The 27,498-nt window shown below is 37.9% G+C and overlaps 1 protein-coding gene and 2 pseudogenes across 4 annotated transcripts in view; 2 read left to right on the top strand and 1 right to left on the bottom strand.

Annotated features, from left to right (window-relative positions):
- LOC149100908 (uncharacterized) overlaps window positions 1-2,306 on the top strand; it is a 4,604-nt pseudogene extending 2,298 nt beyond the window's left edge. Inside the window, exon 2 of the transcript XR_016203175.1 lies at window positions 1-2,306. This exon is cut by the window's left edge and continues 1,742 nt beyond it. The product of XR_016203175.1 is annotated as an uncharacterized LOC149100908 (transcript).
- Window positions 2,307-4,459: 2,153 nt separating this feature from the next.
- Window positions 4,460-27,498, top strand: part of LOC110055358 (uncharacterized) — a 76,580-nt gene continuing 53,541 nt past the window's right edge. The window contains exons 1-3 of one of the 3 annotated variants that reach the window (XM_089276259.1): window positions 4,460-4,669; window positions 19,171-19,227; window positions 20,951-20,989. In XM_089276259.1, coding sequence (XP_089132385.1) covers window positions 4,649-4,669; window positions 19,171-19,227; window positions 20,951-20,989 — 117 coding nt within the window. In that variant the 5' untranslated portion in view covers window positions 4,460-4,648. The remainder of the gene's footprint in view (window positions 4,670-19,170; window positions 19,228-20,950; window positions 20,990-27,498) is intronic. The other 2 variants (XM_020761741.2, XM_020761742.2) reach the window with 2 other exon arrangements.
- Window positions 12,625-13,594, bottom strand: LOC149100907 (uncharacterized; annotated as a pseudogene).

Below are 27,498 nucleotides of genomic sequence, written 5' to 3'. Positions count from 1 at the left end.
GAGCTCCGCCCACCAGAAATCCCATGTTAACCGGTTTCTTAATGAAGGAAATGATGTTATGTCAGCAGAGCAAGTCAAAAAAGCTTTGGAGTCACATGGCGGCGTACGAAGTATTGTTCCGTATGTGGTAGAGTATCCAGAGTCAGCCAGTAAGTGCCCCACACCGCGTATTCCAGACGTAAGTCTTCTTCATAACTACCAGTATTGTAACGACGGCCTAAGGGTATGGAAAGCATACAATATTGGCACCGGGAAACTGGTTGCATGGGAGAATCTTGATAAGGATGGCAAGATACTACCTTCTGAACTTAGAATCATTGAGAGCGGATCACTGGGGAATAGTGAATCTGTTAAGAAAGATAATACTTGCTTGGCGGCAGAACTGCCTGGTCCGGTGAAACCTGTAAGGTCACCCGAAGAATCTGGAGATGAGGAGAGAGATTGCGGTCTGTTCAGCTGCCCTGAACCAGGGTGCGTCAAGCAGTACATTACAATGGGCTGAAGCTTGAAAAGCACATCGCTGCAGAGAAACACGCCTTTGAAGACGTTTCTGAACCTCTTAGTGATAAAGTAATCAAGAGATGGGCCAAATAGTGTCAACAGGTAACGTCAGAGAATCTTTCATTTCAACTGGAAAACAAAATCTCTGCACTTCGTCTCACAGCAGACCTCAGCGTGACCACACATCAGGTCACGGTTCTTCAGAAAGGCTGGGCTTTGAAGGTACCTAAGCGGGCAACACGTTTGCCTGACAAGGTCAGAAACTACCTCCAAGAGAAATTTGACGTCGTTAATGCTACAGGACATAAAGCTGATCCTGTGCAAGTTTCCATTGACATGAGATGTGCAAGAGATGAGCTTGGTAGGCGCTTATTTGCCGAAAGCGAATGCCTTCAAACACAGCAGATCCGTTCATTTTTCTCCAAGCTTGCCGCAGCACAGAGAAAGACCGTGCAAAGCCCAGCAGATCTAATTGAGGACGAAGTACGAGATGTAGAAAGTCAAGCAGAGCAGTATGAAACGGAGTTGCAAGAACTGCGTGAAGGTATCATCGCTAAGGTCGCAGAGAAGCACCCTATATGTTATGAACGCTTTAACGTGTGTGAACTAAGTCAGCAAAACAAGTTGAAAAAGTTCAACATAGACATGCTTGTAAGGATTTGTGAACATTTTGAATTAGACATCGCTACTGTTTCCAGAAACAGAAAGGAAGGTTTTATTAATCAAATCAAAGAGCTCATTGGAAGTTGCAGCTGCAATATGTAACTGTTTCAGTTAGATCTACTAAGATAGACGTTCATTACATAGAAACGCTGGTTTATGTAACTGAAGCTCAGAAAAGTTTCGAGAAAAGCGAAAAAAAAAAAAGATGGTACCTGATTACATTGCATGCCTTAGATACTGCAGAAATTTAGTTTGGTGTATGTAACTACCATTTGGATAAAGATTGTGGTTGCATGACTTAAAAAAATCAGCCCAGTGACTTCATGTTCCACATAACACACAAGTCTTAATTGCGACAATCTGAGGTGATGGAACCTTTTCGCTTTAAATGAAGCCAGAGAAGTTGTTGTTTCTGGGCGAAAAGAAGCCAAGACATTTTTAAATTAAAATAAATAACGAATTTATTATCTCAAAAAGTTGAATAGCCTTTTGTGTCTACGTGGTTCAGAAAAATCGGTCACGCGAGTTTATGTTGTGTGTTATTAACAAATAACAGCTATTAACAGCATTGTCAATAGCTAATATTAAAGTTGAACTGAAAAGTATGTAAAGCCAGACAAGGAGTCTCTATTTCATAAAATGAATTAAGGCACTTAAGGAAAATTGTAAGTCAGATAATCTCAAGTTGTTTTGATTTTTTTTGAGAATTTCAAGTTTTCAGCTTCAGTCCTTCTACGCTGCTTGTTATAGAAACATCTATTTCACCAAAAGCAGTAGAAACCACAATTTAAGTAAAAAATGTATATTTTTCGTGTCTTCGCGGGGGGTGTGTGAGTGTCATTTTCTAGTCACGTTAACAATCATTGAAAAACAGAAACCCAAACTTTTAACACATTGGCCACCAATGGCAAAGTACTAGCGACAAGGCAGTATAATTTTTATCTCTAGAAGTGGGTTGGACGCTGCCTAAACACTTAAACAGTCGAGTGACTTTTTCCATTTTCAGTAAAGTGAAACTTACTAGGAGCTATTTGAACTACTGCATATAAAAATTGACAACTTGTTCATTGGTTTTGTAGCTATATTTGTAAAGTTAAAGCATGTCACTGATAGTAAATAAAGTTATTTGCACCGGGAAGTAATATTGGTCTGTCATTGATACAACAAATCTGCTCATAAATTAGACCCAATTTATCATAATTTTCGCCAGTATTACCTCGCTGTCTTTTAATTCCTTTTCTGAGGCAATTTTTTTAAAAGTACTAAGAATAAATGACATCAATCTACAACGCCTGGGTCCCTTTTAACATAAAATAAGTTTCAGGTAATTTGAAGAAATTCGATTTTTTGACATCCACCGCAGTTAATGCGAATCTTGTAGTCAAGCTCTCTTAAATGACAATTCAATCCGAGCGACCTTTTTCAGGCGCAAAGCTTAATAATACGTCAAGAAATAATTGGAAACCGTTATTTGAAGTAAATTTTCGTAAGAATTCTACTAAAGCAATTAGATTATTCGCTCTCGATTTCTATGAAGTGATAGCTGATTCGGCCTTCGACCTTCGGCCTCATCAACTATCGCCTCATAGAAATCAAGAGCGAATAATCTAATTGTTAAATAGAAACACGATTTTCAACCAATCAACGCGCGTATTTTCTTAGGACTGTTTTCTAAATCTGTATAAACAAGATATTTCGTGGGAAACCAAGAGACCCTTACGCTGATTACAGTTCTAAGAATAGAACGATACGGGAAAGGGTTGTCTCTACGTTATGCCTGTAGGACGTATGGAGCCTCTGGGAGACGGGCTCCTACCCGAGGGGGCGACAAGTATATGAAAGGGGCGAGGGTGCTTGTCGGAAATTTTGAGTAATCCCCCTTTTTGACCCTAAAAAAGATCATGTTAAAACACAGACAAATGAAAAATACAGTGATTAAAGGGTGAACTCTTAAAGTGCATATGACATGAAAAATAATTTTTGCTTATTTGCAAGGCCTTTCAAAATACACAAGAATGGCGTTTTTCTTTTTGAAATATCTTTTTTTTTTAGAGATATTGACGTTTTTCTATTACGCAAATTAGACCAGTGATGACGTCATACTGTTTGCAACTAAAAATGGTAAAATACTGAATAAACAATATCTCTAGAAATATTGAAGCAGTGTTCTTGAAACTTGGCACCACAGATGCACATCACAAAAGAAACGAAATGACACCCTTAGTGCTGTTGCCATGACAACAGTTTTACCGCCGGTGCTGCTACAGTGACTATTCCTTACATTAAGGGCACTTCTGAGACCATCTCACGGATCCTACAGCCCTACAACATTCGTGTAGCCCACAAACCTACAACTACGTTACGACACTTACTGACCAACGTGAAAGACAGAGACGAACCTAACAACAGACAGGGAGCAGTTTACAAGATCAAATGCTCCGACAGCCAGGCTTCCTACATTGGTGAGACCGGCAGAAACCTTAACACGAGACTGACTGAACACAAACGAGCCACGAGAAATGGTGATGCCAACAATCACGTTGCTGTACATCATCAACTGACAAACCACAACATTGACTGGGACTCTGCTCAGTGCTTAACCTACAGTACAAACTATTTTCAATGACTGACTCTGGAAAGCTGGTACACTAACCTAGAACAAACGCCTCCTAACAAATGTCGACAACTACCGGCGCCTTACAAACGACTGATCCATGACGGAAACGAAACCGACAAACGGACTTCTAACAGACCGACTTAACAATACGCGGACCAAAAACCGACCTATTTGACTAACAATAGACGTATCGAAACCCACCAATGACTGATGACAAACTTTACACGAGTCTTTCAGCCAATACCATCATGGCTACACTGACCAATCACGTTCAACGTACCAGACTTATAACATCATCGACTGAAAAACACCATTCACTTGACTCTGAAGATGACTTCCGCTCAGGTTGTGGAAACGTCAGTCACCAACATCAGTTCTTTTCAGAACTACCCTCACCAGGACGATCACACTATACGAACTGTCCTCTTATTGATGATAAATTTCGTCATAACATTGTCAAAGTTTACTGCGGAAACAGTCGCCTACGGCTCGTGGTTCCACTGCCACTTTGACAATGTTATGACCCAATTTATCATCAATAAAAGGACAGACGCATAAAAAACTGACTGTTATTGGAGGCTCCGAGCGATTTTCTGTAATTTTCGGCTCCAGACCTCGCACTAGCAGACCGCGCGGGTATTAAAAATTCAAAATGTCCGCCACAAAAACACACACCCGTCTAAACAGATGTGAGGACTCCCTGTGCGACAACGAGAGGTTGTGTGTGAGTGTCAGCGGATTTTCAAAACAGTATTCTCTTGTGGACCTCTCGTGACGCCCTCTCTGAGGATACCCACTAGTTGACTGGTATACAGCCGTTTTCTCTTACCTGTCGGCGCAAAAGGTTGTTCTTCTGTAAACAGCACAATGGAAATTAGTGAACTTAAGGTAAGATAAGTGAATAAGACTGGTGAAGTTGAAGTAAGATAGCTACACTATGAGATATGGTGTTCATATGGGCTTCTAGATCTCTTGCAAACAATTTTCGTTTGTCACATGTAAAGATATGATCAACCGTTCCCAAATGGCAAAAGTTGTATATAAGAGGGTGTCAATGGGGTATAGCCCTAGACAGTAAACAGCTAAGAATAAGCCATTTAGTCAGTAAACTTTTCGAAATAATGTTAATTAGTGAGAAGACATACACAACTTACATTCATAATCAAGCTTACATAATTTCTTACATACTTTATTTGTCATGTAGGTCATTAAAAGGCAGATTAGTGTGGCAGTTAATTTGTATGATTTTATGATTTTTATAAGCTTTGGATGACCTCCATTTCCAAAATAAGTAGCCTGCAGAACAGGCGGATTAGCGGGGTAGAAAGCAAAATGCGATACACGAGCGCACACAAAGCGCGACCACGAGTGCTAAGTGCAAGACGACAAAAATCTGCCTGTAGTCACACCATTGTTTATGCTCTTCCAATCGTTCGCCTGGCAAACAGTTTTTGCTGATTGGTTGCTTTAAGCCACATGACGTCATACGCGAGAAAAAACAAAGTGTGTTAAATGGGGTGACAGGCCTACTTGGACTCCTACGGCTTGTGACATTTCTACATTTGCCATGCTCTTATAAATTGCATCCTTTTGACCTCTTATTTTGCTCCTCGCTTGTTTCAAAAGGGAACTTAATGTTGTTGTGTTATCAGGAGGATTTTTTTTTAAAGTAGAGTAGAGCCAATGGACTGTTAGAGGTCAAAACTCTGCATGGTTTCAGTTGTTATCTATTTAACAAATAGATTCCATGCTGTCGTGCGTCTGTTCATTAATAGATCACAGATGACGTCAAAATGTGGTAAGAACATCAGAGGCACAAGAGGTGATAGCTGAGTGAGTCACTAATGTTCTTACCACATTTTGACGTCTTCTATGATCTATTACTGAACAGACGCACAGCAACATGGAATCTATTTGTTTTATATAAAGAAACAGCAGCAAAAGCTTTTTTACTGCCCCCGCAGGGTTTTGGCCCAGAGGCCAAAACCCAAGGAGGCACCCAAGGATTCCCCGCGTGTATACATACAAGGAATTTCAAAAAAGTAAGAAATGTGTTTGTACCATGCGAAGCGTTCCAGATTTGATTAAACTAGGTGTGCACGGTGGTCTTGGGTAATATTTTAGCAAGTGCGCAAGGTGTCATTTACGTGTAATTCTTGCAACCGTGAGGTCGGATTTCGCCATCTTCTAGCAACATTTCAAGGTTCTTGCAACCACAAGTTCGTATTTTCCCATCTTCTCTAGCAACATTTCAAGGTACTTGCAACCATGAGTTCGCGTTTCACCATCCTCGAGCAGCATTTCAAAGGTCTTCCAACCATGAATTCATGTTTCGCCATCTTCGAGCAGCATTTTATCCCATTGACACCTGCATGAAATTGCCCATGACCCACCCCTAATTCCCTGGTGTTTTTTAGAATATTTCAGAGTGAGCGAAAGTTGAAAAATAAACCATGTGCAGTAACCACTGACACAAGATCAGGTTTCAAGACATCGTTTACTCAAAGTTGAATAAATGAAGGGACAAAATATTAAAAAACATCAACAAAAAGAACACAACCTTATGTGGTAAACTGATAAGAAAACAAGAAATTATATTATTTGAAGGGGTGAGTGCAAAACCATGCTAAGTGACAATTTGGGTGAAAAAAAAATTTCAGGAAAGGGCCTGAATTTTTGCATGTGGTCTTCAATGTAACAGAAAAACATGGTCCTGTATTTTTGTCGCTGGTTTCTGCTTTGTTTTCGAGTTAAAATGTGTGCAAAAGAACTTGGTTTTTCCTAGCCATGTCTTTAGGAGTTTATTTGTTGAACAGGAAACGGGCAGACTTGGTAAATTTACTGCAAATTTTCTTTTAAACACTGTCCTGGATTTTTTTCACTCCTTGGCACATTGTTGGAAGAAAATCTGTCTGGGTCAAGAGAGCTTTCTCTGAAGCAACAAAGGCAGACTGTTTATAGTGTATGAAGTCAAAATCAAATCCCACAGCATATAGAGTGGAAATCTGGGAACAGATTGTTTACATCGGTTATTGTGACGTGAAACACAACACATGAATCGATCATGCGTCAAAGGAAATACCATCAAAGAAAAAAAGAGATGTGATGCATTAGAGCTCTGTCAACTAATATTTTAAGCATTGTTTTAAAGTACCTTGTATAGCTGCCTGGTAGTCGACAGGCATCATAAAGCCTTGATAAACCCGTAATCAACATGTTTTAAAGAAGCAAAATGTGTTCTGAAACTTCAAACGCAACTGATATAATGGAGTTATCGGTGTTTGAAGTCAGATCGATCCATGCAGCAAAGTCCAAGAGCAGTTCTTGCCCAAGAAAACAAACCTCTCATGAACTGTGGCCCATTTGCCAAACGTTGCTAGTTTCAAAGTTTAGAAAGCAAGAACTGGGTTTAGGCTTATAAAAATTGTCTTGTATCGACCGCTATGTTTTCCCGCACACGACGTGTAAAGACCCTTCCTGGCATGCATTGGGATCACGTTCTGTAGACATTTCTTGAACTGATAACTAGACTGTTTTTCCTTTTTCATTTAAACATAATAATGGCCAACAAGTAGCGATCGATTGTTACATAGATCTGTGATTCAGGTTGCATTGATTTTGTTTCAAATTGGCATGATTTGTAGTGTTTTGAGCTTCTGGGATCAGCAGACGTGCAGATGTATGGAGACCTGTACGTTGCGCAGAAGGTTTAATCTGTTAATCTGTCAGCCCTATTTATAGAGTGTTTTCACGTGAAGTCATCAAATTCTTAAATCCAAAACTAAGGACCTGCCAAAGTTGTTACCCTTATCAGGCATAAGAGGTACCAGCGCATTTTGAATTTCGAAGTTAAGGTGGTGCGTGACATAAAGCTATGATCGCATTTGTCAAAAACTATTTTTACAATAACTGTCTAATTTCTCATGCACTGATTGGCTCATTTTTATCATCAATAAGAGTACAGACGGACAAAATTTTAATTTATGCAAGCTTTCAAGTTAAACTTTCAGCTGTCAAACTGTCAACTTTTTAACCTGGCATTTGACCGTTTTGGGGTCTTCTTATTGTAAAAAACAAAGTGACGTCAGTTTTTTTATGCATCTGTCCTCTTATTGATGATAAATTTCATCATAACATTGTTAAAGTTTACTGCAGAACCACTTGCCTGCAGCTCATGGTTCCACAGCCACTTTGACAATGTCATGATGCAATTTATCATCAATATGCCTTGTTTGGAAAAGTGCTTATTGAAATGGTTATTTGTTTTATTTAAACCTCTTTTGACCTGAAATCAACATTTTTGAGCTTATATGTTGCGTGAGATTACCAATTTGCTGTTTTCTAAGTGAAATCAACATCCTTGCTGTAACCCATTGATGTGAAATCAACATTTTAACCTATTTAGACCTGAAATCAACATCATTGAGCTTATGCGCTGCGTGAAATTGACATTTTGCTGTTTTCTAAGTGAAATCAACATCCTTGCTGTAACCCATTAATGTGAAATCAACATTTTAACCTATTTAGACCTGAAATCAACATCATTGAGCTTATGCGCTGCGTGAAATTGACATTTTTCTGGTTTCTAAGTGAAATCAACATCCTTGCTGTCACGTGGTAACATGAAATCAACATTTTAACCTAGTTAGACTTGAAATCAACATCGTTGAGCTTATGTACTGCGTGAAATTGACATTTTTCTGGTTTCTAAGTGAAATCAACATCCTTGCTGTCACATGTTAACGTGAAATCAACATATTAACTGTTTTTGACCTGAAATCAATAATTTTCTATGGTTACGCATTGCAAGAAATCAACATTTTGCTGTATTTAAGTGAAATGAACATCTTCGCGGTCGCGTGCTGACGTGACAACAAACAGAAGTTTTTTGCATACGTACATGTACTGTCTCAAAAATGATGCAAACTTCAGCAAAAACGCACACAGAACATTGTTTAACACACCTAAATTTGAAATTTGGAGTGTTTTTGACAAAGTTCACTTTTGAGCAAAATACCTAACGCCCATTTTCCACCAAGCCCTTCACATAAACAAAGCCGGGCTTTGTTATAATGTGTAGTTCCAGAAAATATCCATACCCCCCCATGGAAGGGATTGGAAATTCTGGGGGGTGGGGGGGCTCAAAGGCCCAGGAATTTCCGGAGGTGGGGAGGGGGGTTGTCTCAATGCATTTTAATTTTCCAGACCGGTCTCAATTTTCATACAGTTGTAAGTAAAGTTTTGTTGTTTGCATTTTGCTTCTCAAGTTGTGAATGCAAAAAAATAAATCTTGCTAATTTAAAGTGCAAAATGAAAATTTTTGTGCTGGTTAGGCTTGATATTCTGTTGCTGCTAGAGTCCCATCATTTTCCCAAGTAGCGGCTGGTGATCGAAGCGCATGTTGTGGAAAGTAGACGAGTTAATCTTGACTGATTGAGAATATGTCTGTCACACTCAACCAGGTACTTCTGTCACTCCTATCTGTATCGTTTCAGTTGGAAGATTTCGTCGCATTTTTAAGCTGTCGTCGCAAGCATGAAAAATAACGTTTGAACTGAAAGAGTGCATCAACATTGAATTTGCAGAAATTCGGAATCGGTATATAACAGACCTCTGAGACCTCTTATTTTGTTAACAATGATTCTTGAACGAGGAAAACTGTACAGTAACAATTATAGTTCAGGAGGCAAATATATTTTTAAGCGAGCTGCGTGCGATATAAATCCACAGAAATTAGATAAATAAACGACTTGCTGCTTCAATATTTCTGCATAAAAGCCGAAGACAAAGGAAAAAAATTTGTTTGACACCCGTTTTAAGTTGTTTGCTTGTCAAGTGAAATTGTTTACTGGATAAAAACGGAAAAAAGGCTTGTGAATTATGCCCGAAAGCTGCTCCTGCCTCACGGGCCGAAGGAACGGTGTTAATTAAAATTGGAAGATCTTTTTGGCGCAGTCTGTTGTTGTGATATCACTCATGCATGACACCTCGGATGTGTAGCAAACGCAGTTGCTCTCCTCTGAATGTCATGTACTATTTATTAATAAAGTAAAAATATATCACTAGTATGATCTGAATTCTTTTAATCCCACTGCTGGACTGATAGTTGAAAATATAAAGCAGACCAAAGCAGTGTGTATCTCGCGGTCTCAATTAGCCGTCGCTAATAAATATAATTGTGTTTACACCAAACAAAGTGTGTTTTTTGGTACTCACGACAAAAACCTGTGGCAAACATTTGCTGGAATTTGCTGCCAGAGTTATGAATATTCACTGTAACAATACTGTGGTGTACTTCCTCGGCAAATTGAAGAATTATTTTTCTCGTCGCTCACGCAACTTGTAGAGCAAGATCGAAGAGCAAAGGGTTGTGGTAGTGGGTAACTGGTAACTGGTAGCTGGTAGCTGGTATCTGGTAACTGGTAACTGGTAGCTGGTTGCTGGTAAATGGTAAATGGTAAATGGTAACTGGTAACTGGTAACTGGTAACTGGTAACTGGTAACTGGTAACTGGTAACTGGTCACAGGAATTTGGTTAGGTAGGACCAAAACGCATTATTTCCAATCAATTTACAAAAACTTTAATTCCAACAAAAAATAACATAACAATAGAGCCCAACCAACCGTTGACAGTAACTAATACATGTATCTAAAACAACTTACAAGATATTTTCACATTAACCAGACTATGACCCGTGACGTTTGACATTTGGACATTACTCATCCGACAAGCAGATATCCTCCAAATGAGAACACAGCTGGTAAAAACGAAACTATAACTAAACTCATTTCTTAGAGGTGCAGTCAGCGACAATCGTTCCAATCTTGACATGCACAGAATTGACACAGAAATATTCAGCGCCGTGCAATGTTATTACAACCCTGGTGAAATATGACCACCCACTACCATTTACCTTTTTATATTAAATTTTGTTGTTGAATGAATAACTTGAAAGAGTGACAAAAGAAGGAATCATGGATGAAAACTTTACTTCACTTCGTATTAAATATAGCAAAATTTACAGTAAAAAAAATGCGTGTTTGGACAAAATTAATAATCTTTTTTTATAAGTGTACTAAGGTACACTTAGTTTACTGCATCGGTAGTAAGGGACATTTCACGGTATCTAATCTATCAGACACCAGTCACCAGTCACCAGTCAATAGTTACCAGTCAACAATTACCAGTCACCAGTCACCAGTCACCAGCTACCAGTATTTTAGACACGCCACACTGCAACGTGCAAAAATTAAGGTCCTTTCGTGAAAAATTTTTTTTCACCCAAATCGTCACTAAGCATGGTTTTGTACTCACCCCTTTATTTCTTTACTACATGATGAAATGTTCCACGGAAGCCGAGAAAATTGAATATGTGAAAATGAGTTAATTATTGACTTCGGAGGACAAAATGGAACCAAATACAACAAAATTTCCATTCTTGTTGTATAACAGCTAACAGTTGCAAAAACAATGGAAAATAAAAGCGAAAGACCCATGTCAAAATCAATCTGAAAACAATAAATCAATTAATTTCTTTGCTGTGCGACGGAATATTACAGCGCTGCGGAAGAAAAATTAAAGTTGTAGGTCAAAAAGACAACAAAAACAAGCCAATTATTTTGAGATAAATCATATTTCACTTGTGTTAAATTAGTGCCCACTTAGTTCTTTTCTCAGGGGTTCTGTAGTAGCTGAATAAGACTCCAAAAAAACATATTTAAAGGAAAGGAATAAACTAAACAAACAAACCGCGTAGGTCACTGTAAATTAAATAGATGTATGCAGAAATCCAGTGGGCAAAAATACTGTTCCCTTTTAAAACCTAAAATTCCCAAATAATGGCAACCAAATGAAAGAAACGTGACAGGAACTTCTTAAATAACAATCAATTTTCATTCAAGATGAGGCCAAAAAACCTATCTGAAAGCCAAAAAATGTTCAAAATTTCACAGACATGCCTCGCTACATGACCACATGTTCAAATTAATTCTTCACGCTAAAGCAAAAGTTTGAGGTTTTACCAACGACTTTTACAGTAATTTTATTGGTTGTGGCATTATTAATTGTTCCAAAAGTTGAATTCAACTTTGAAGTAATACTGTACATTACCATTTTTGTCCAGGAAGCTGCTTTAAATCCGCAATCTGTATTCAAAACTCACTTTAAAGCACACCGATCCTCATGTTTTCGAGGAGGCTGAAGGAAGGAAAAATTCTTCATCAGAAAGGTTTGATGACTTGGTACACCTTGATCTTCCATTCTGAGGCCACCTAAACATTGATTTGTGTTTTTCCTTTCCATTTTAAGTCCCAAAGAAGTAATTTCTCAGTTTTAGGAACGAAAACAAGACCTTGGAAGTTTTTAGATTTGGTCCACAACGCGCCATGATTACCTGCACTTTTGGAGCGTGTGATTTTAAGACGAAAAACTGTCTTTCTAGGACCCCGTAAGTCCTCTAAAAATGTGCTCAGTTAGTCGATTTTGATTGGTTTGTTTGTCCTTAACAACAATAGAGCAATAAGAGAACCAAAAAGTGTTCAGGGAGGTCAGAAAAGGCAATTGTCCTCACATGCTTTTTCACGGCCGGTTACGGCTGGCACAGGCATGTTTTTTTGGGGGGGGGGGGGTGGTTTTCGCATGGCCGGTTTATGGCCGGCACAGGCGTCAATGGGTTATGGCCTGTATGACGATTTTAGTGCGATTAAATAGATTCATAAGCAGGTGAATATTAACGTTAAAAGCTGATGTTTCGGCGTCATCATGACACCATTCTCAAGGCAAAGTGGATAAATAATGCGAAGATTTGATTTCTATACAGTCTCTACAAATTAGCATAATAACAAAAGATCACAAGTTCTTCAAGTGAATACCTTTGTGCAAATGGAGTCCATTTGCACATTTAGGGATAGTTTTCTTATAAAAAACATCTTAATTAGGCAATCAAATTTGTTAGAATGTTTAGTAAGCACGTTAAATTGTTCTGAAAGACAGGAAGGTACATTAGAGTTATGTTCGCTCAAATAATGTTTACAAATTGACGACGAGTTTTGTTTGTGTCCATCAACGCATTTGTTGAGGTGGCCGTGAGTGTAACCAACATATCCTACATCACACAGGTTATACTGAAATTTATAAACTAGGCATTGTTGGTAAACAGTGGCTGGCTTGACTTCTCGAACTTAAAGGTCTTCGTTAAGTTTTCTGATGATGAACACGGGTTGAATTGTGGTCTTGATTTTTGCGCTGAGGTCTGTAAGACGCTTCTTCATTACATTAACAGAGGCCTGATCTTTAAATGGTATGAGAACTCAGATGGTGGGTGTAGTTGTTTTGGTAGATGGAATGTGCTGCTGGTCTTCTACCTTGGAATCTACGAATTGCTTGACAAGCAAATTGAACAAGTGCCTCAGGTACTTAAGCTTTAAGAATACGGTCTCAAGTTGATCGCATTCTTGTGAGAAGTATGACCAGTCGGAAGATGTGTAGTAAGCTTGATCTAACATGGTGGTAATTAGACTGCGCTTGTACCAATTATGCACGTGGCTCTGGTAGTAGAGTAAGAGGTCAGTATTAGTTGGTTTTACATAGACATTGGTCTTGATTCTTGGAGCTAAGTTTAACAGTTCAATACCGATGAAAGGAAGTGAAGCATTCCTTTCCACCTCCATAGTATTGCCTCTTACATTGCCTCTTACTCCACTACCGTGTCACAATGACGCCGAAACATTGGCTTTTAACATTGATATTCGCCTGCATATGTTTTAAGAAATCATTATTGATCAAATAAATTCACTTTCAAATGGCCGAGATTCTGATCTAGAACAAATCGAAAACAATTTCAAAGATTCTGAAGATGGATTTTGGGTGAAAAACAACTCAGAAGATATTGTAAGAGATTCTGAAGTATACTAGAAATTCGAGGCCAGTGTGGTTCAATTGCAACTAAATAGCTAAATACCCTTCCAATCGCCAGTTTTACTTTTGGCATCTAGTTTATTCGGATCGTGTATTTAGGTGACAAAAAGCTTGACTCTAATTTGCATATATGGTGACTGTAACACGATACTTCTGGTCACGTCTCAGAAAAAAAAATCTTGACTTCTGTTCGGCTCTCGAGATATGTTTGCTCGTATATCAAGACAAATGGTTTGTTTCAGCATCAAATTGGAACAGCAGACATAATTTTTTGTTTCGCTATAATTTTTTAACCTTTTTTCCCTATAAAGATCTACTGAGTGAATTTTTGTAAAAGAAATATTAGTTTCCATGAAGGCAACCTTTTTTTTTTTTCCAGAAAGTACTTTTTGTGTCCTTTCTAATGAGATATGGTAAACTGCTCTGCTGTAAATGCTTCGTGAGAGTATTATGTAAAGAATATCATGTGATAGAATGAGTTAAACAGAATGTGTTGGTTTACTTAACTTAGTTGATTGTCTGGATCATATTCATGGTAAGATGCGTAAGTTACTGGAACAGTACAAGTGAAATAGTTTACAAAAAAAATTGTTAGTTCATACAATAACGTTCAATATCATTGTTTTCAATCAGCAGAAGAAAGTGGGGGCAGCTTTAGTGATTACTATCCCTAGTTTTAAAATCTTTGAACCTAAGTCGAAAGCCGGCCTTTGCCCACTTTGGCAAACAGGAAAAAAAGCCATGTGACGAATTTGATGTAATCTGTTGTCTATACAAAATGAAGTAATCTCATTGGTTGCTATGTGTAGCAAAGAATTGTGATTGGTCTAGGAAAATCATGCCACAGTCAAACTTGAGTTAAAAATTTATTGCTTCTCGTGGATTGAAAACTTACAGTGAAAGTAGAATTAAACTGCAAAATCTACAAATCTTAAAGAAAATGCTGAAAAGTCAAGTCAGTTTTTTTCATCGGAGCAGCCCTGTTAGCCCAAAAGCTTGGATGTTGTCTTGACTATTGCAAGAGTTGAAAAAATACGTTTGGAAAACTTGCAGTTGCAGTCAACACTGGAGAGGGTCGTACAGGGCGGGTCTCTGGCACAGTTCACGAACGGAAAAGATAGAGGATCACGGATATAAAAATTTCGTTTTCCCCAATCATGAAAATAAGCAAGTAAGATACTCTTTTTAATGACCTGTTCTTACACTAGAAGCAGTGTTTGAAGAAAGCAAAATCGTGAATGGCTAAGTCAAGGCTCTATATTGCAATCGCATACCTAAGTCACTCTGGATAGACGACTCTAACCATTCAGAGGACTTGTGTCTGAAAATCATGTAGAATAGAGTGGTAAAATCACGAATATCGGTTAATAATTCAGGTTCTTCACGGGTCACACAAAACCTTCAGGTCACAAGTCACGAAAGAATAATTTCCTAAATTCACGTTTCACGGAAAAGAAAATCAGCTAGTCACCCATCAGGAGAATACCCCTATACTACCCTCACTGGAGGTCCTTCGATCAAGTTTTGTATGAAAGGAACAGTGACAGTGGAAATTTTCTCCTCTGTGGTTGGTGATTCTCAAATCAGTTTGATATAGTGTTGGAGACACCTTATAGTTGAGATACACAGGGCTTGACACTAACGGTAGCCAACTAGCCACAGTCTAGCAGAAATTTAGTTTTGGCTAGTAGGTTTTTGATTTCCACTGGCCACTTTGGCTAGTCAACAAAATGAAATTGGTTGAACTAGTTCTGTCTTCTGCAAGGAAGACAAACACAAAATTTACACTTTTCTTGGAAACAAGGTCAGAATTTCATTGTGGGTATATGAATGTACCGGGCATGTGCTGTTCAGCACATTTGCAAATTTGAGGTTGTCTACTTTTCGCTGGGTGGTACGTAAACAGGGAACTGAACATGGTAATTATGTTGAAAGAAATGTTTGACAAACAAGACAACATTTTTTGAAAGCATACATCAATGCTCTTTTTTGTTACAAAATATTTTTCATGGGCAAAATAGTGCAGAACTGTAAAGGGATAACATTTCATTTAGCGTAACAATACATGCCTTGGGTGATTTGTCGTTGTACATGTATACATACATACAAATTTACCACTACAGAAATAATTAGATGAGAGAGATTTATTTCCTTCAACATTTAAATCAGCCATTTCTAACAGTCAAATTTTGCCAATGACAGCTTACAGTATTGTTCAGATAGTTGTTTTGCCTTTAAAACATTTCTACTGTGCCTGTCTGTGAAGAAGTCTTGACAGTTATAACAGTGACATCTTGGGGGTCTCAATATTTTTCCAAGGAAGTCTCAGAGAAAAAGAGAGTCCTTAAAGTCTTTTCGGGAACTGGAACTTTTTTAAAACCAGTTTAACAACAGTATAATTACCAACATTATGTATTAAAGAGAGTTGCTTGCATTGTGCCTTCAAGTCTTGCTAGTAATTCTGCTGTTATTGGACCTATCTGAAATTTTCGCGACACACTAATTTTGCAAATTTCACGCTTTAAAAAAACTCGTGAAATAAAAGTGACGCAAATAAGTAAGTGCCCGGAACATAACACATTATGTTACTGTTGACATATAGTCCTGCCATTGCGTTTTTGTTACTTTTGACATTATTGTACCTTTGAGAAAGTCAGTTTACGAAATTCAAAAACATGTTTAAGTAACATTGCCAATGAAATAAATTTTGTGTTACTCAAAAACGTGAAGTTAAACTGATTCAAAATACAAAATTTTTGCAAAATCACCGAATTTAAGTGTTGCAAAATATGCGCACCCCCAAATCGCGAAAGTGTCATGTAACAAGGTAGCCAACCACAATGCTTGGCCAGTAAAATTTTTTTTAGCTAGTAACATCTAAGTTATCACTAGCCACTAGGCTAGTATGTTGAAAAGTTAGTGTCAAGCCTCGGATGCAATTGGCCGTGAGCTGTATTGAGCCCTACTTTTCTGGCTACTGTGCCCTAAAACAGACTGGAACATTTGCATTGGAAAACAAGATTAAACTTAAGCTTGCATGTATGTGTTTATTTAAACTGATGATCAATGTTTTGATGTTTCATTCCTGGAATCAAACTGTGTCAACAATCATTTTGAGACTGAGAAAAGTTGAATTATTGAAATAAATTAATGACATAAACATATTTTTGCTTATTGGTTTTGTTAAATTCGAGACAAAGCAATGGATTCTTACCTTAAAGTAATTTCAAGACCAATTTTGTGTTTGGTTTAGTCTCTCTCGACTTCCGACTGAGACTGCTCAAGTATTTTTTTCTGAGTCATTTTCTAGAAAAGAAACATCTTTTTCTTTCTTCTTCCAGACTCTCGTACCTGTCCAATGCCTCCTCAAGAATTTTTTGTACCTTATCTTTCCCCAGTCATGTAAAATATTATCTAAATTCTCAAAACTTTCCGCCATTTTAAACACACCGGGAAAAACTTTGAAATGATGACGTCAATCGTGTGTCTGTCCTTCAATAGATCATAAGTGAGAACCAATCAAAATGCGAGAATAACTTGGGTTATTATATAATGCTTTACAAGCAGAATTTGACACCTCTGTAATTTGCCAGGTTCGGCAGGTGCCAAGTTATTAAATGTTGCTTGTCTCATGTCTTGCCTCATTTCTATTGCAGAAATGTATGTTGTATTTCTCTAGTTATTTGCTCGGAAGGGACAAAGTCGGTGATTATGTTGATTCTTTGCAGTCTATATTATGATGCCGGGCCCAGTTGTTAGATTAAAACTGTGTCAAGTTATGTGGCTTGTTACAGCGTCACCAGATACTGCTGTAGTGTTACTTCGAAAATCTTAGAGATCCGTTCTGTGTCTTCAAAGTTATGTTTCTTGCATCCTGAATTTGTTCAAGCTTTTTGTCTCCTGAGCTCCACATTTAGGTTTATACCTCCTTTTATACCTCCTTCTTCCCGCGCTTCATGCTCGTGGTCACGCTCCACACTCGTGTATCGCGTTTTGCCCTCTGCCCTGCTAATCCACCTTTTCTGCAGGCTACAGTCCTCGACTTATTAGTTTGCATTTTGGTTGAATGACAAGTGCATTCTTCCTTCAGCAGGACAATCTCCGTCGGTAGCTATAGAGTTGAATCTTAATCGTTTGTTTCACTTTCCTCATATATTTATAAATGCTTGATCCATTCTAAGTTTGTAATTTAGATATATTTCTTCCCTCAAAGATGAAGCTCAACGAACAAAACAATTCTGTATTCGGAATGGCCATTGAGAAACATGGCCGGATTACCGGCGACCTACGGCGTGCATGTGTTTTTATTAAAATCCACAAATACAAAGCTAGTTCACCAGTTCGAAGCCTCCACAATCTTCTATGCGTCGTTGGAGAACATAAGTTTCGTTTACTATTCTTTTAGACAAGTCTCTACTTTGAGTGCAAAAAACGTGATGTGTTTAATTTACCGTGTAATTTCCTCACCTATAATTTCGTCTGCGACTCGGAGGATCGTTTGTGCTCGAAATAATCAGATGGCTTCCAGCTTAGCCCAAATTCGTCTTATGCAGTGACAATTTCAAGCTTTCCACTAGAGATAGAGAAGAATATACAGGCATGAAAATCTCTAGGTTTTTACAGTAGTGGCAAACCTGAGATCGGAGAAATCCTCAATGGCTTCCCAGCTTTAGCTTCGCACAGATCAGCCCACTTCTTTGGTCTTTTTATCGTTTAAATTTCTGGAAGAGTTTCATCTAGAGGTATTGAATGAAGAGGAATACTCTATTCTATGCATCCTGTATTGCTACAGCCTTCAACAACATATCTTCTTTGCAATCTGCAACGATTTTGACACACACTATTGCATGTTTGCATACATTCTTCTCAGAAACAAAATATTGTTATTCCCGTAGTGATGTCAGAAGCCAACTCATCCCATTCTCTGCTATTCCTCGGTTGTAAACATGGAAAAGGCCAAATTTACAAACGTTCAAAATTCATAGAAAATTAACGAAAATATCTACAATGATAATTTTTTTGCAGTGGTGATCAGGAGAAAAAGGAAATTTATATTAGTGAAAAAACAAAATTGACACATTCAATGCTATTGAAGTCATTGTGAGTAGTGATAAGTTAATAAACATTACTGAGCATTACCAAGCTTAAAATTCACCATCTTTATTAACTTATCACTACTCACGATGACTTTGATAGCATTGATCCTAGCAGTATGTAGGACAGCTGTCATATATGAACTCAGCTAAATGACCTTGCTCTCCATGAGTTCTCGTAGCTCAGTGGATAGAGTGCCCGCCTGGTGTTCGGGAGGTCATGGGTTCAATTCCTGTTGGGGACTCAGAATTTTTTCTTTGTCTCACACTCGTGTCATGTTGATTAATTCACCTTCACATTGTATTACCGAGCTTAAAATTCACCATCTTTATTAACTTATCACTTATCAATTTTGTGCTAAATTTTTAACTTTCCTCAGGTCAACAGCAAAGTGCTTACTGGTGACATTACAGATCCAACAAGCTGGATTAAAAAGGTAGTCAGGAAGTTGAAACAAAACAATAATAATTTATACATTCTGTTGGTTTGTTAGTTTGGATGTTGTTGTTGCTGCACTTGAGTCTGCCATATGTAGCATGAAAGGCTGTCTGTACATGGTATTACAGCTATTATTTTTACATTGTACATTCCAGACACTGCAAGGGTTAATTTGAATCATACTGTTTTGATAAAGACACCTCATATGACTGCAATGATACCTCTGTCAAAGCCAGGTGTCTTGCATGTATCTCATTGCAAATTGATGGGGATAAACAATATAATTTGACAAGAAAATCTGTAACCAAAATTTGTTGATTTTAAAGTACTAAATGAGGGAGGCGTTGGGATTTTTGGTTTTGGAGATTTGGCCAATTTTTGTTAGTTTTTGCACTTAAAAACTGTGGTTTTTCAGTTTTGGTGTCTTGTGCGGTTTTGCTTGTTTCCTCCAATTTAGTCTTTGCTTTTCGGTTTTTGTCAACAATGATGGCAGTTTTTCCGATTTTTCTGCCCAATGCATTTTACGGTTTTTCTGGTTTTGCTGAGGAAGTTACACCCCGCAGTCATGCTTAAACATTAATTCCAGGGACCACTTACAGTTAGAGGAATGCATGACAAGCCTAGTCCCTTTGACAGCCATTATTTGGGTTGTAACAGCTGCCAAGCAGACTATGAAAAGCTAAAAATAATATCAAAGCAAAAGACTATTTCTCGAATTTCTGGCAGCTGGGGTAATATCTTGTGGACTTTGACCTTAGACTGTGGTCCATCGAGTTTCTATTGTTCAATTGCCAGTTGTCTCCTGTTTCATTGCGGGAATAACATTGTGCTCACTCGCTCCATTCCTGTGGAATAAAAGCAAAGGAGAAACTTGCTGGTTGTAAAATAAAGTAGTTTGGTTGTAAAATGGGGCTGCCATGGTGCCTACACAAATGAAAATTCTGACAATGGCAATCAGAAAGTAACTTCAGAATTTGGTGTTTCTTTTAAACAAAAATCACCTAAGATCATTTTATCGTGCTATTTGTTTCTAGTTTCACATTGCTACAGGTAGCCAATTTACACAAAAAAGGAGCTTTTTAGACTACAATGTGTTCTGCACTAATGGGGGAATATATTGCAGAAAGAACTTTGGAAAGTAAAACAAGTTTAGACGTATAAAAATTAAATAACAGAGAAATTCTGAAGACTACTAAAGCTTTGTTAGTGAGGGCTTTTATTTCAGTTTTCAGTTTTGGACGAAATTTCTTGCAGTTTTCAACAATTTTTGTATGGTGTTTCAGTTTCTAATAGGCCCCCACGCACCCCTCCTAAACTGTAGAGTTGCATCATTTCAGTTGTTGTCGTTGTAGTTGTCATCATACATACATGCCCATAAGCAATACTCCTAACCATGATGACCATAAGAAAAGGAATTCTTGGGTTCCTACATGTATGAATATGGTGCTCTGCTTGGTGACCCTTTGGGCTGCTGAAGCTCCACTATCATCCGTTTACCTTTGGCACAAAAACTGTCAATAACAAAAACTTATCAAAGAATGACTGCACCCTGACTGTTTGAATCAAATGCAATGATTATGAATCCTCCTAGACTTGTTTTATTGATAGTTAAAACCAGGTTAAGTTTCAAGACTAAAAATATTAAATATAAACTTGATCCTGTGAGTATTTTATTCAAATCCTAGTTTTCAGTGCATTGTTCTTTGCTTTTCTTCTTGTAGACTGGAGCAAGAGCACATATGAGAGCTATTGGTTTCAAGGTAGTTATTTAATTTATTTATTCTTAGGGTGTATTCAGAACCTAAGGTCCCTTTCAATGGTCCACTCTAAATTGGATATTTCAACCAAAATAGATGCTCAGGTGTGGATAGATTGAGAAATATGGTGGGTGCTTTTGTTTTCTGGTCAACAAACTCAATCCCTGGGTCTTCTTAATGTGCCATCGGCAAAACAAACAACAGACTGACAAACCAACATGAGATCATCAAGGTGTATTATGTGGTGGTTGGTCAAACTATCTGGAATGGAATTACTTTTTTTTTTTTGTAGAAGAAAATAATAATAAATAAATATTTCTTTCGACCTCATTTTAAGTTGATCAATATTGTGTGTTCCACTAAATACGCTTGAAATGATGAATTACTGGCTCTAATTGGAGCCTGAAAATGTTTTGTTTAGACTTCATAGCTGTTTTGTAAATTTCTTCAATCTCTTTAACTGTCCTTAATGCTGCTGTTTACAGTGCAGTGGTGGTTGCTTTATTCCATGATCTATCATCTCAAGCAGAACTAAACAATAAGAACCAGATGCTTCAGTGTCCTCTTAATGCCACTGTCAATTGAAAGGACATGACAGTAGAACTATTTTACAAGTCTATCTGAAAAACATCCACTAAAATTTGATAATACTCTCTTGTTGTGAACAGACAAATTAAGTTTTATTATTATTGTTGTTGTTGTTATTATTATTGTTGTTGTTGTTATTATTATTATTATTAATTATTATCATTATTATTATTATTATTATTAAACAAATTTCTATTCTGCACAAACTGAGTCTGCCAGATGGTAATAGCATTGGGAACACCACACAATCCATTTATTTTGCACATCATTTTAGCAACTTGCAACTGTGTCTTGAATTATAACTGTTCCTTATCTTGATGAAGGAACAGGTTATCAATGTATGGTAGTTAAGGTGCCCAGTAGGTCACCTTTGATACATCAATATAGAATTAACCTGGCTTTGAGGCTTTCAGGAGAATGGTTGACCATAATATAAATCATAAAAAATTCACGTTTAGTTCAATTCACAAAATTTTTTGGAGAACTTCCTTTTTGATGCAGACTTTCAAATAAGAAAATAGCTAGAATAAATTATGGTTTGGGCACCTTAAGTTGCATTTTACTCGGTAGAGGGCTAAGAGTCAGTTACAGTACTCACGCTATAGTTTTTGCCCTGGAAAGAAATGCTGTCATTCTGTAATACTTTGCGATATTTTTTAAGGTGGCTCAAAACAGTTTCCAGCACTTAGATTTTGATGGGTCGTCATAACCACTGTTTATCACTTGATGCTACAATGATGGTATCAAAAAACTGCCCAATCATTGGTGAACACGTTGTTATCGTTTTTGTGAAGCAATAGGTTACCACAGCAGCAGTATGACCTCCTAAAAACACCCTTAATTATAGCTGTAGGGGCCTATAATTCAAAAACAGCGTGGTGAAATTTGCGAAAGTTTAAGGTGGCTTTGAACCCTGCCTAGATAATTTTTTTAAACTTTGCCAAAAGTTGCGTCTTATCATGCTTGTCAAAAGTTGATAATATAAAAAAAATTTCACCATGCCGTTTTTGAATTATAAGCCCCTAAAGCTGTAATTAAGGGTGTTTTTGGGAGGTCATACTGTTGCTATGGTAACCTATTGCATCACGAAAATGATAACAATGTGTTCACCAATGATTGGGCAGTTTTTGATACTAGTGATTGTAGGATCAAGTGATAAAGAGTGGTTATAACGACCCATCAAAATCTAAGTGTTGGAAACTATTTTAAGCCACCTTAAGACTGGTATCAAATACAGCAAGAGAGTGACTGACTTGTTAACTTTAAGTTACAGAAAGTCATTAGTCAAGGGTAAGACATTAATTGTTGCAATTGTACAAAAAATTCCAATGCAACCAATTCAAAAATGTAACTTCATTATACAAGTATGAGCATAACTTGTTTTTAGTCGTAGATACACAAAGTGTACAAAGGACTATTGTTAGGGCTCAGAATATGCAAATTTGTCACTCACTTAGATGTAAACAAATCCATAGGTCAGCGACCAATATCGATTTTCTGACGTATCGACTTTGCAAAGTAATGCCACAACATAATATGTTGAAATATACTTCAACAGTTACGTTGAACAGAGTGCAATGTCAAAGTGGAAAATGCACTTTTCAACTGGAAACTGAGAATGTTTTGTCGCTCTGAGAACTGTTCCCAGCCTTGGCCAATAAGGGTGCATGAAATCACATTCATTCATAAACGAGAACAGTTCTCAGTATCCACCAATGAGAACGGGTGAATTTTTCATCGAAAACAAAATGTCTGGTAAGCATCTGTCATGAATCACCGATAAGTAATTATTCTCGAACGTTTGTTTGTTATCACCTATTAACCACACACGAATGAGTTTACACAATGGTCTTTTATCAATAATAGTCGAGTTGAATCTTTGTGAATTTCGACTATCTACAAGAATGGTGTTTACGTGGCTCTTTAACTAGGCTTATCAACAACAACAACACAAAAATGTACTGGGGATATTAAACTGAAAACTTTCTAGTTCAGCCGCACAAGTCCACATAATTGCATTGCGGACAATACAACGTGAAATTCTGCTTTTCCATTTTTCTTTTCTAACAAGCATATCAAGGAAGGTGGCAACTTACCAACAGTGTGTCGATCCGTCGTCCAAATGCAAATTTCATTAACTTTTTCCTGGGTCCATAAATCTAGAAAGCGAGAAATCATTTTCCCTGAAATTTGCGCCAAAATTTTCCCACACTTGTTTAGCCACTGTTTCATTACGATCTCTTTGAGTATTTCCTCGGCAGCTTGGAGGATACCTTGTCAGTTCTGATAATTTACCGTTTGGTGCAATCATTTTGATTCGTTCTTCGGCACAACTCCAAATTCCTTTCTCTGAAATCTACCCTTAGCGTGCGCCAACCTGCCACGCCGGACGATATTTCCGATTTATGGCTACTTATCAGAACATATCATACATTGAAAGGTCACCGGCGGGCAATTTAGGTCAAGATATTTTTAGAATTGAGAACTGTTCTCGTTTTCTACCAATGGACATGGTTTATATTGCTTGTATATTCGCTTGAAACAGCTTTAAACTGATTATTTTCCTGGACGGATGATCAGTAATTCTTCGGACTACAGAGCAAATAAATATTCTGCTGAAATCTAATGCTTAGAAAACAATAATTCGTGTTTTCTCAAAACCACGAAATGACGAAACGCGACTAGGGCTTTCGAGGTGTCATGTTACGAGATCACGAGTGTTGCGTGTTGTTTTGACGTCATGTCACTCATCTCCGTTCATTACATTTATGGGAAGACTGTAACCTGAAAATCTGTTGTCTTGGTTTTTCTGTCTCGGTGGCCTTCCATAAAATAATATATTTACGGCAAACCGAATAATAAAATTTCGCATCTTAGCGGGAATTGTCTGCCTAACGTATTTTATCGCGCTCTGTAAGGGTGGCTGAGCATTGAATTTTCGCTGAACGATTTCCTGTGCTGCATAGCTTTCTGTTCAAACATTCCCAGAATTGTTCTCGCTTTCAGCCAATTGGCATTTTGTTTATCCGAGAACTGTTCGCAAATTCAGCCACTTAGCGTCAGAAAACCATGACATAATTTGCGTGTCACCCCCGAGAAATATTTTCCGATTGTAGAAAAGGGACTTACTGTTAAATTGTGAGAACTGTTCTCAGTCTTAGCCAATAGGCTGATGTCAGTGTATCACAAGTAATTTAGTTACTTGTGATGAATGGTAAAATCCGATACCCGCCGAGACCCCTGTTTGAAAATCCAAGACCGAGACCAAAACACGCAAGACTTCGACACCGAAATAAATGCAATATAAACGAGACTTCGAGACTCTTCGCAAAGGCTGTCGAGATTTCGAGATCGGATGAAAAGTTTGCGAGACCCAAGATTTTGGAAGTATCATTCGCCACCCCTTTTAATGGATTATGGGGACAACGAGTGAAATGAACTTGGCCGACAATTTCTTGCCTGTGAAAAGGCTTTGAATTCTGGTTGTTTTTAGTAATTCTTTCACGCTCTCCACCGAGATTACTCAGCATTGAATTGTCGCTGAACGATTTTCGCGCCGCAGAGCTTTCTTATTTTAACATTTCTGTAACTGTTCTCGCTTTCAATCGGCTGGCATTTTCTTTGGCCGAGAACTGTTCGCAAATTCAGCCACTTGGCGTCAGAACAGACAATGGTATAATTTTGACAGGTTCCGGCTCAATTGCCTTTGTTTATTCTTGGTCTTGACTAATCGGCACCCTTGTTATAAAAGCAGCACTACAAGCGTCACAATGTACTAAAAGTTTCTCAAATGAGACATTTGGTCGTGTTTTGTCCTTCCTGTACCCTTTTCCCTTCATATGACCGGATATGATACAATGTGATGATGCAACTGGTTATTTTGCTTACAAAACGACCTAACATAAGGAAATTGTGTTCAAAATGCGAAATGGCTAGCAGAGGAACACTACCGTGAGAAACCGTGCAATACATCAATGCTGACTCAATTCAGACAAAAATAAATTCAATTTTTTGGAGTATGTTTTTACTCACTACACCTTGGAGAAGGAGTTTGAGTTATCGTGAGTAAAATCATAGAGAATATGACCAGACGGAAGAATAGACCACTTCGAGTTAGCGGAAGGTTCGAGTTTTCACAGGTTTCTTTCGCGCATTCTAAGGATGAATTGCTGCTGAACGATTTTTTCGTGCCGCAGAACTTTTTTGTTTTAACATTCCCATAACTGTTCTCGGTTTTAGCCAATCAGCGATTTGTTTGTCCGAGAACTGTTCTCGAATTCAGCCACTAGCTTTCCGCGCCTTGAAATGAATGTGCCTTTGTGTACTCAGTCTAACCAGAGAGCCTCCCTCAGCGGTGTATATTGGCTAAATCATGGAAATCGTGTAAGTTCAGCAAATTTGAAAACGGCCTTTATTGAAATACTGAAGCGGCCGATTTCCTTGTCAGGGTTGCTTCATCTCACACTCACTCAAACAATGGACTTAGTGATCATGAGTGGGCTCAAATGTGTTACTAAATAAAAATTTTCATCCTCTTGTCACCTCATCTCAGTTTCCCAGTGTCCCTGTAAATAGAAATCATGCTCTTACTCCACTGGAAGACTCCACAAAATTTGGCAGGGATGAAAAGGGCATTCAATGCAGTCAACAATTTGAATGTGAGAGTTCCCTTATCTCTAATATCCGAGAGGTGTTCTCGGTCTTGGCCAATCAGAATCTTATTATAAGAAATATTCTCACGGAAAGCAAAAACAGCATTATAAGCAGTACAATTAAGATGAACTTTGTTGAATGACACATTGGGTCTTGTTTTGCTCTTTCTGTTCGCCTTTCTCTTCATATACGCCTTTAATGAGCGGTCGGGCAAAATTCCGCAAAATTGTAAAGTATTTGCCAGCGTATAAGCCATTGACGCATACAAAAAATAGTTCCAGTCCAACTGTCTACCAGTTGCCATCATTGAGCAGCCTGTAGGCAATCTGCCATCTGTAGTCATCGATGTCATGCTATAGAGGAAGACGAAGTAGATATGATAAATGAATTTATACAGAATTACGAAATTGGCCTAATTTGCGGAGTGAACTATATTTGCATCACAGTTAAGGGTTAAGGATCGCCGAGTAATTGGTCCCTCACAAAATGACTGGATCTGTCTCGATATATAGCTGCAAATTCGGCTTGTTGGGAAAAAACGATTGGCACAAAACAATTGCCTGAATAACTTGTTCTTGTTTTGGTGACTTTACAGTGGCTACAATTAAAAAATAACTACGTTGATGAAGTAGAGCATTTCGGTTGAGACACACCTGTTGGAATGCGATTTCCTTTCTTTCTGTAATGCACTCCGCAATGTAAGAAAGAAAAGTGACTGTGTCAACTAACGCATGTCAGAGTCTAACTACATCCATGGTAATTTTCGGTTTAAGTATTAAGAAAATGAATCACATTCTAAAGGATTACCCTCAATACGTAGACTCCACAGCTGACATCATCGTTTTGTAAGGGGTGAGGACTGGCCAAGTCAGTCCAGTAACATCCCTCAAGCTGGCTCCTTTTAGTTAGGAAGACCCTTGCAAGGAACTTGTGAATTAATATAGGCTTACGTCATGCTTGTCATCTCTTTTAGAGGTCTAAATAACGGATTGTAATAAATTGTCCCTTTGGATTTTCGAGACGAGTTGAGCGCAAATACATTTATCAAGATATTGCTTAACATTTAACGTGAGGGAATAATAAGTGCTCTTATCTTTATTGTGGTCTAGGCATTTTGACGACGCTGTCATGATTTAGGTTACCGTAGCTCATATATTTGTTGGTCTAATTTTGAAATTGTGTCTGTTAGGGATCAAATAAGGTTTGATTCACACCCAATGCCATAGCCTCCGTCGGGAGTTTAATCCCCGTCTTTTTCAGATGGAAGGTCC

This window comes from Orbicella faveolata, unplaced genomic scaffold (genome assembly GCF_042242905.1).
Source record: "Orbicella faveolata isolate gen_17 unplaced genomic scaffold, um_ofav_v1 contig_4, whole genome shotgun sequence".
Classification (NCBI taxonomy): domain Eukaryota; kingdom Metazoa; phylum Cnidaria; class Anthozoa; order Scleractinia; family Merulinidae; genus Orbicella; species Orbicella faveolata.
This window is presented reverse-complemented; position numbering and strand designations above follow the sequence as displayed.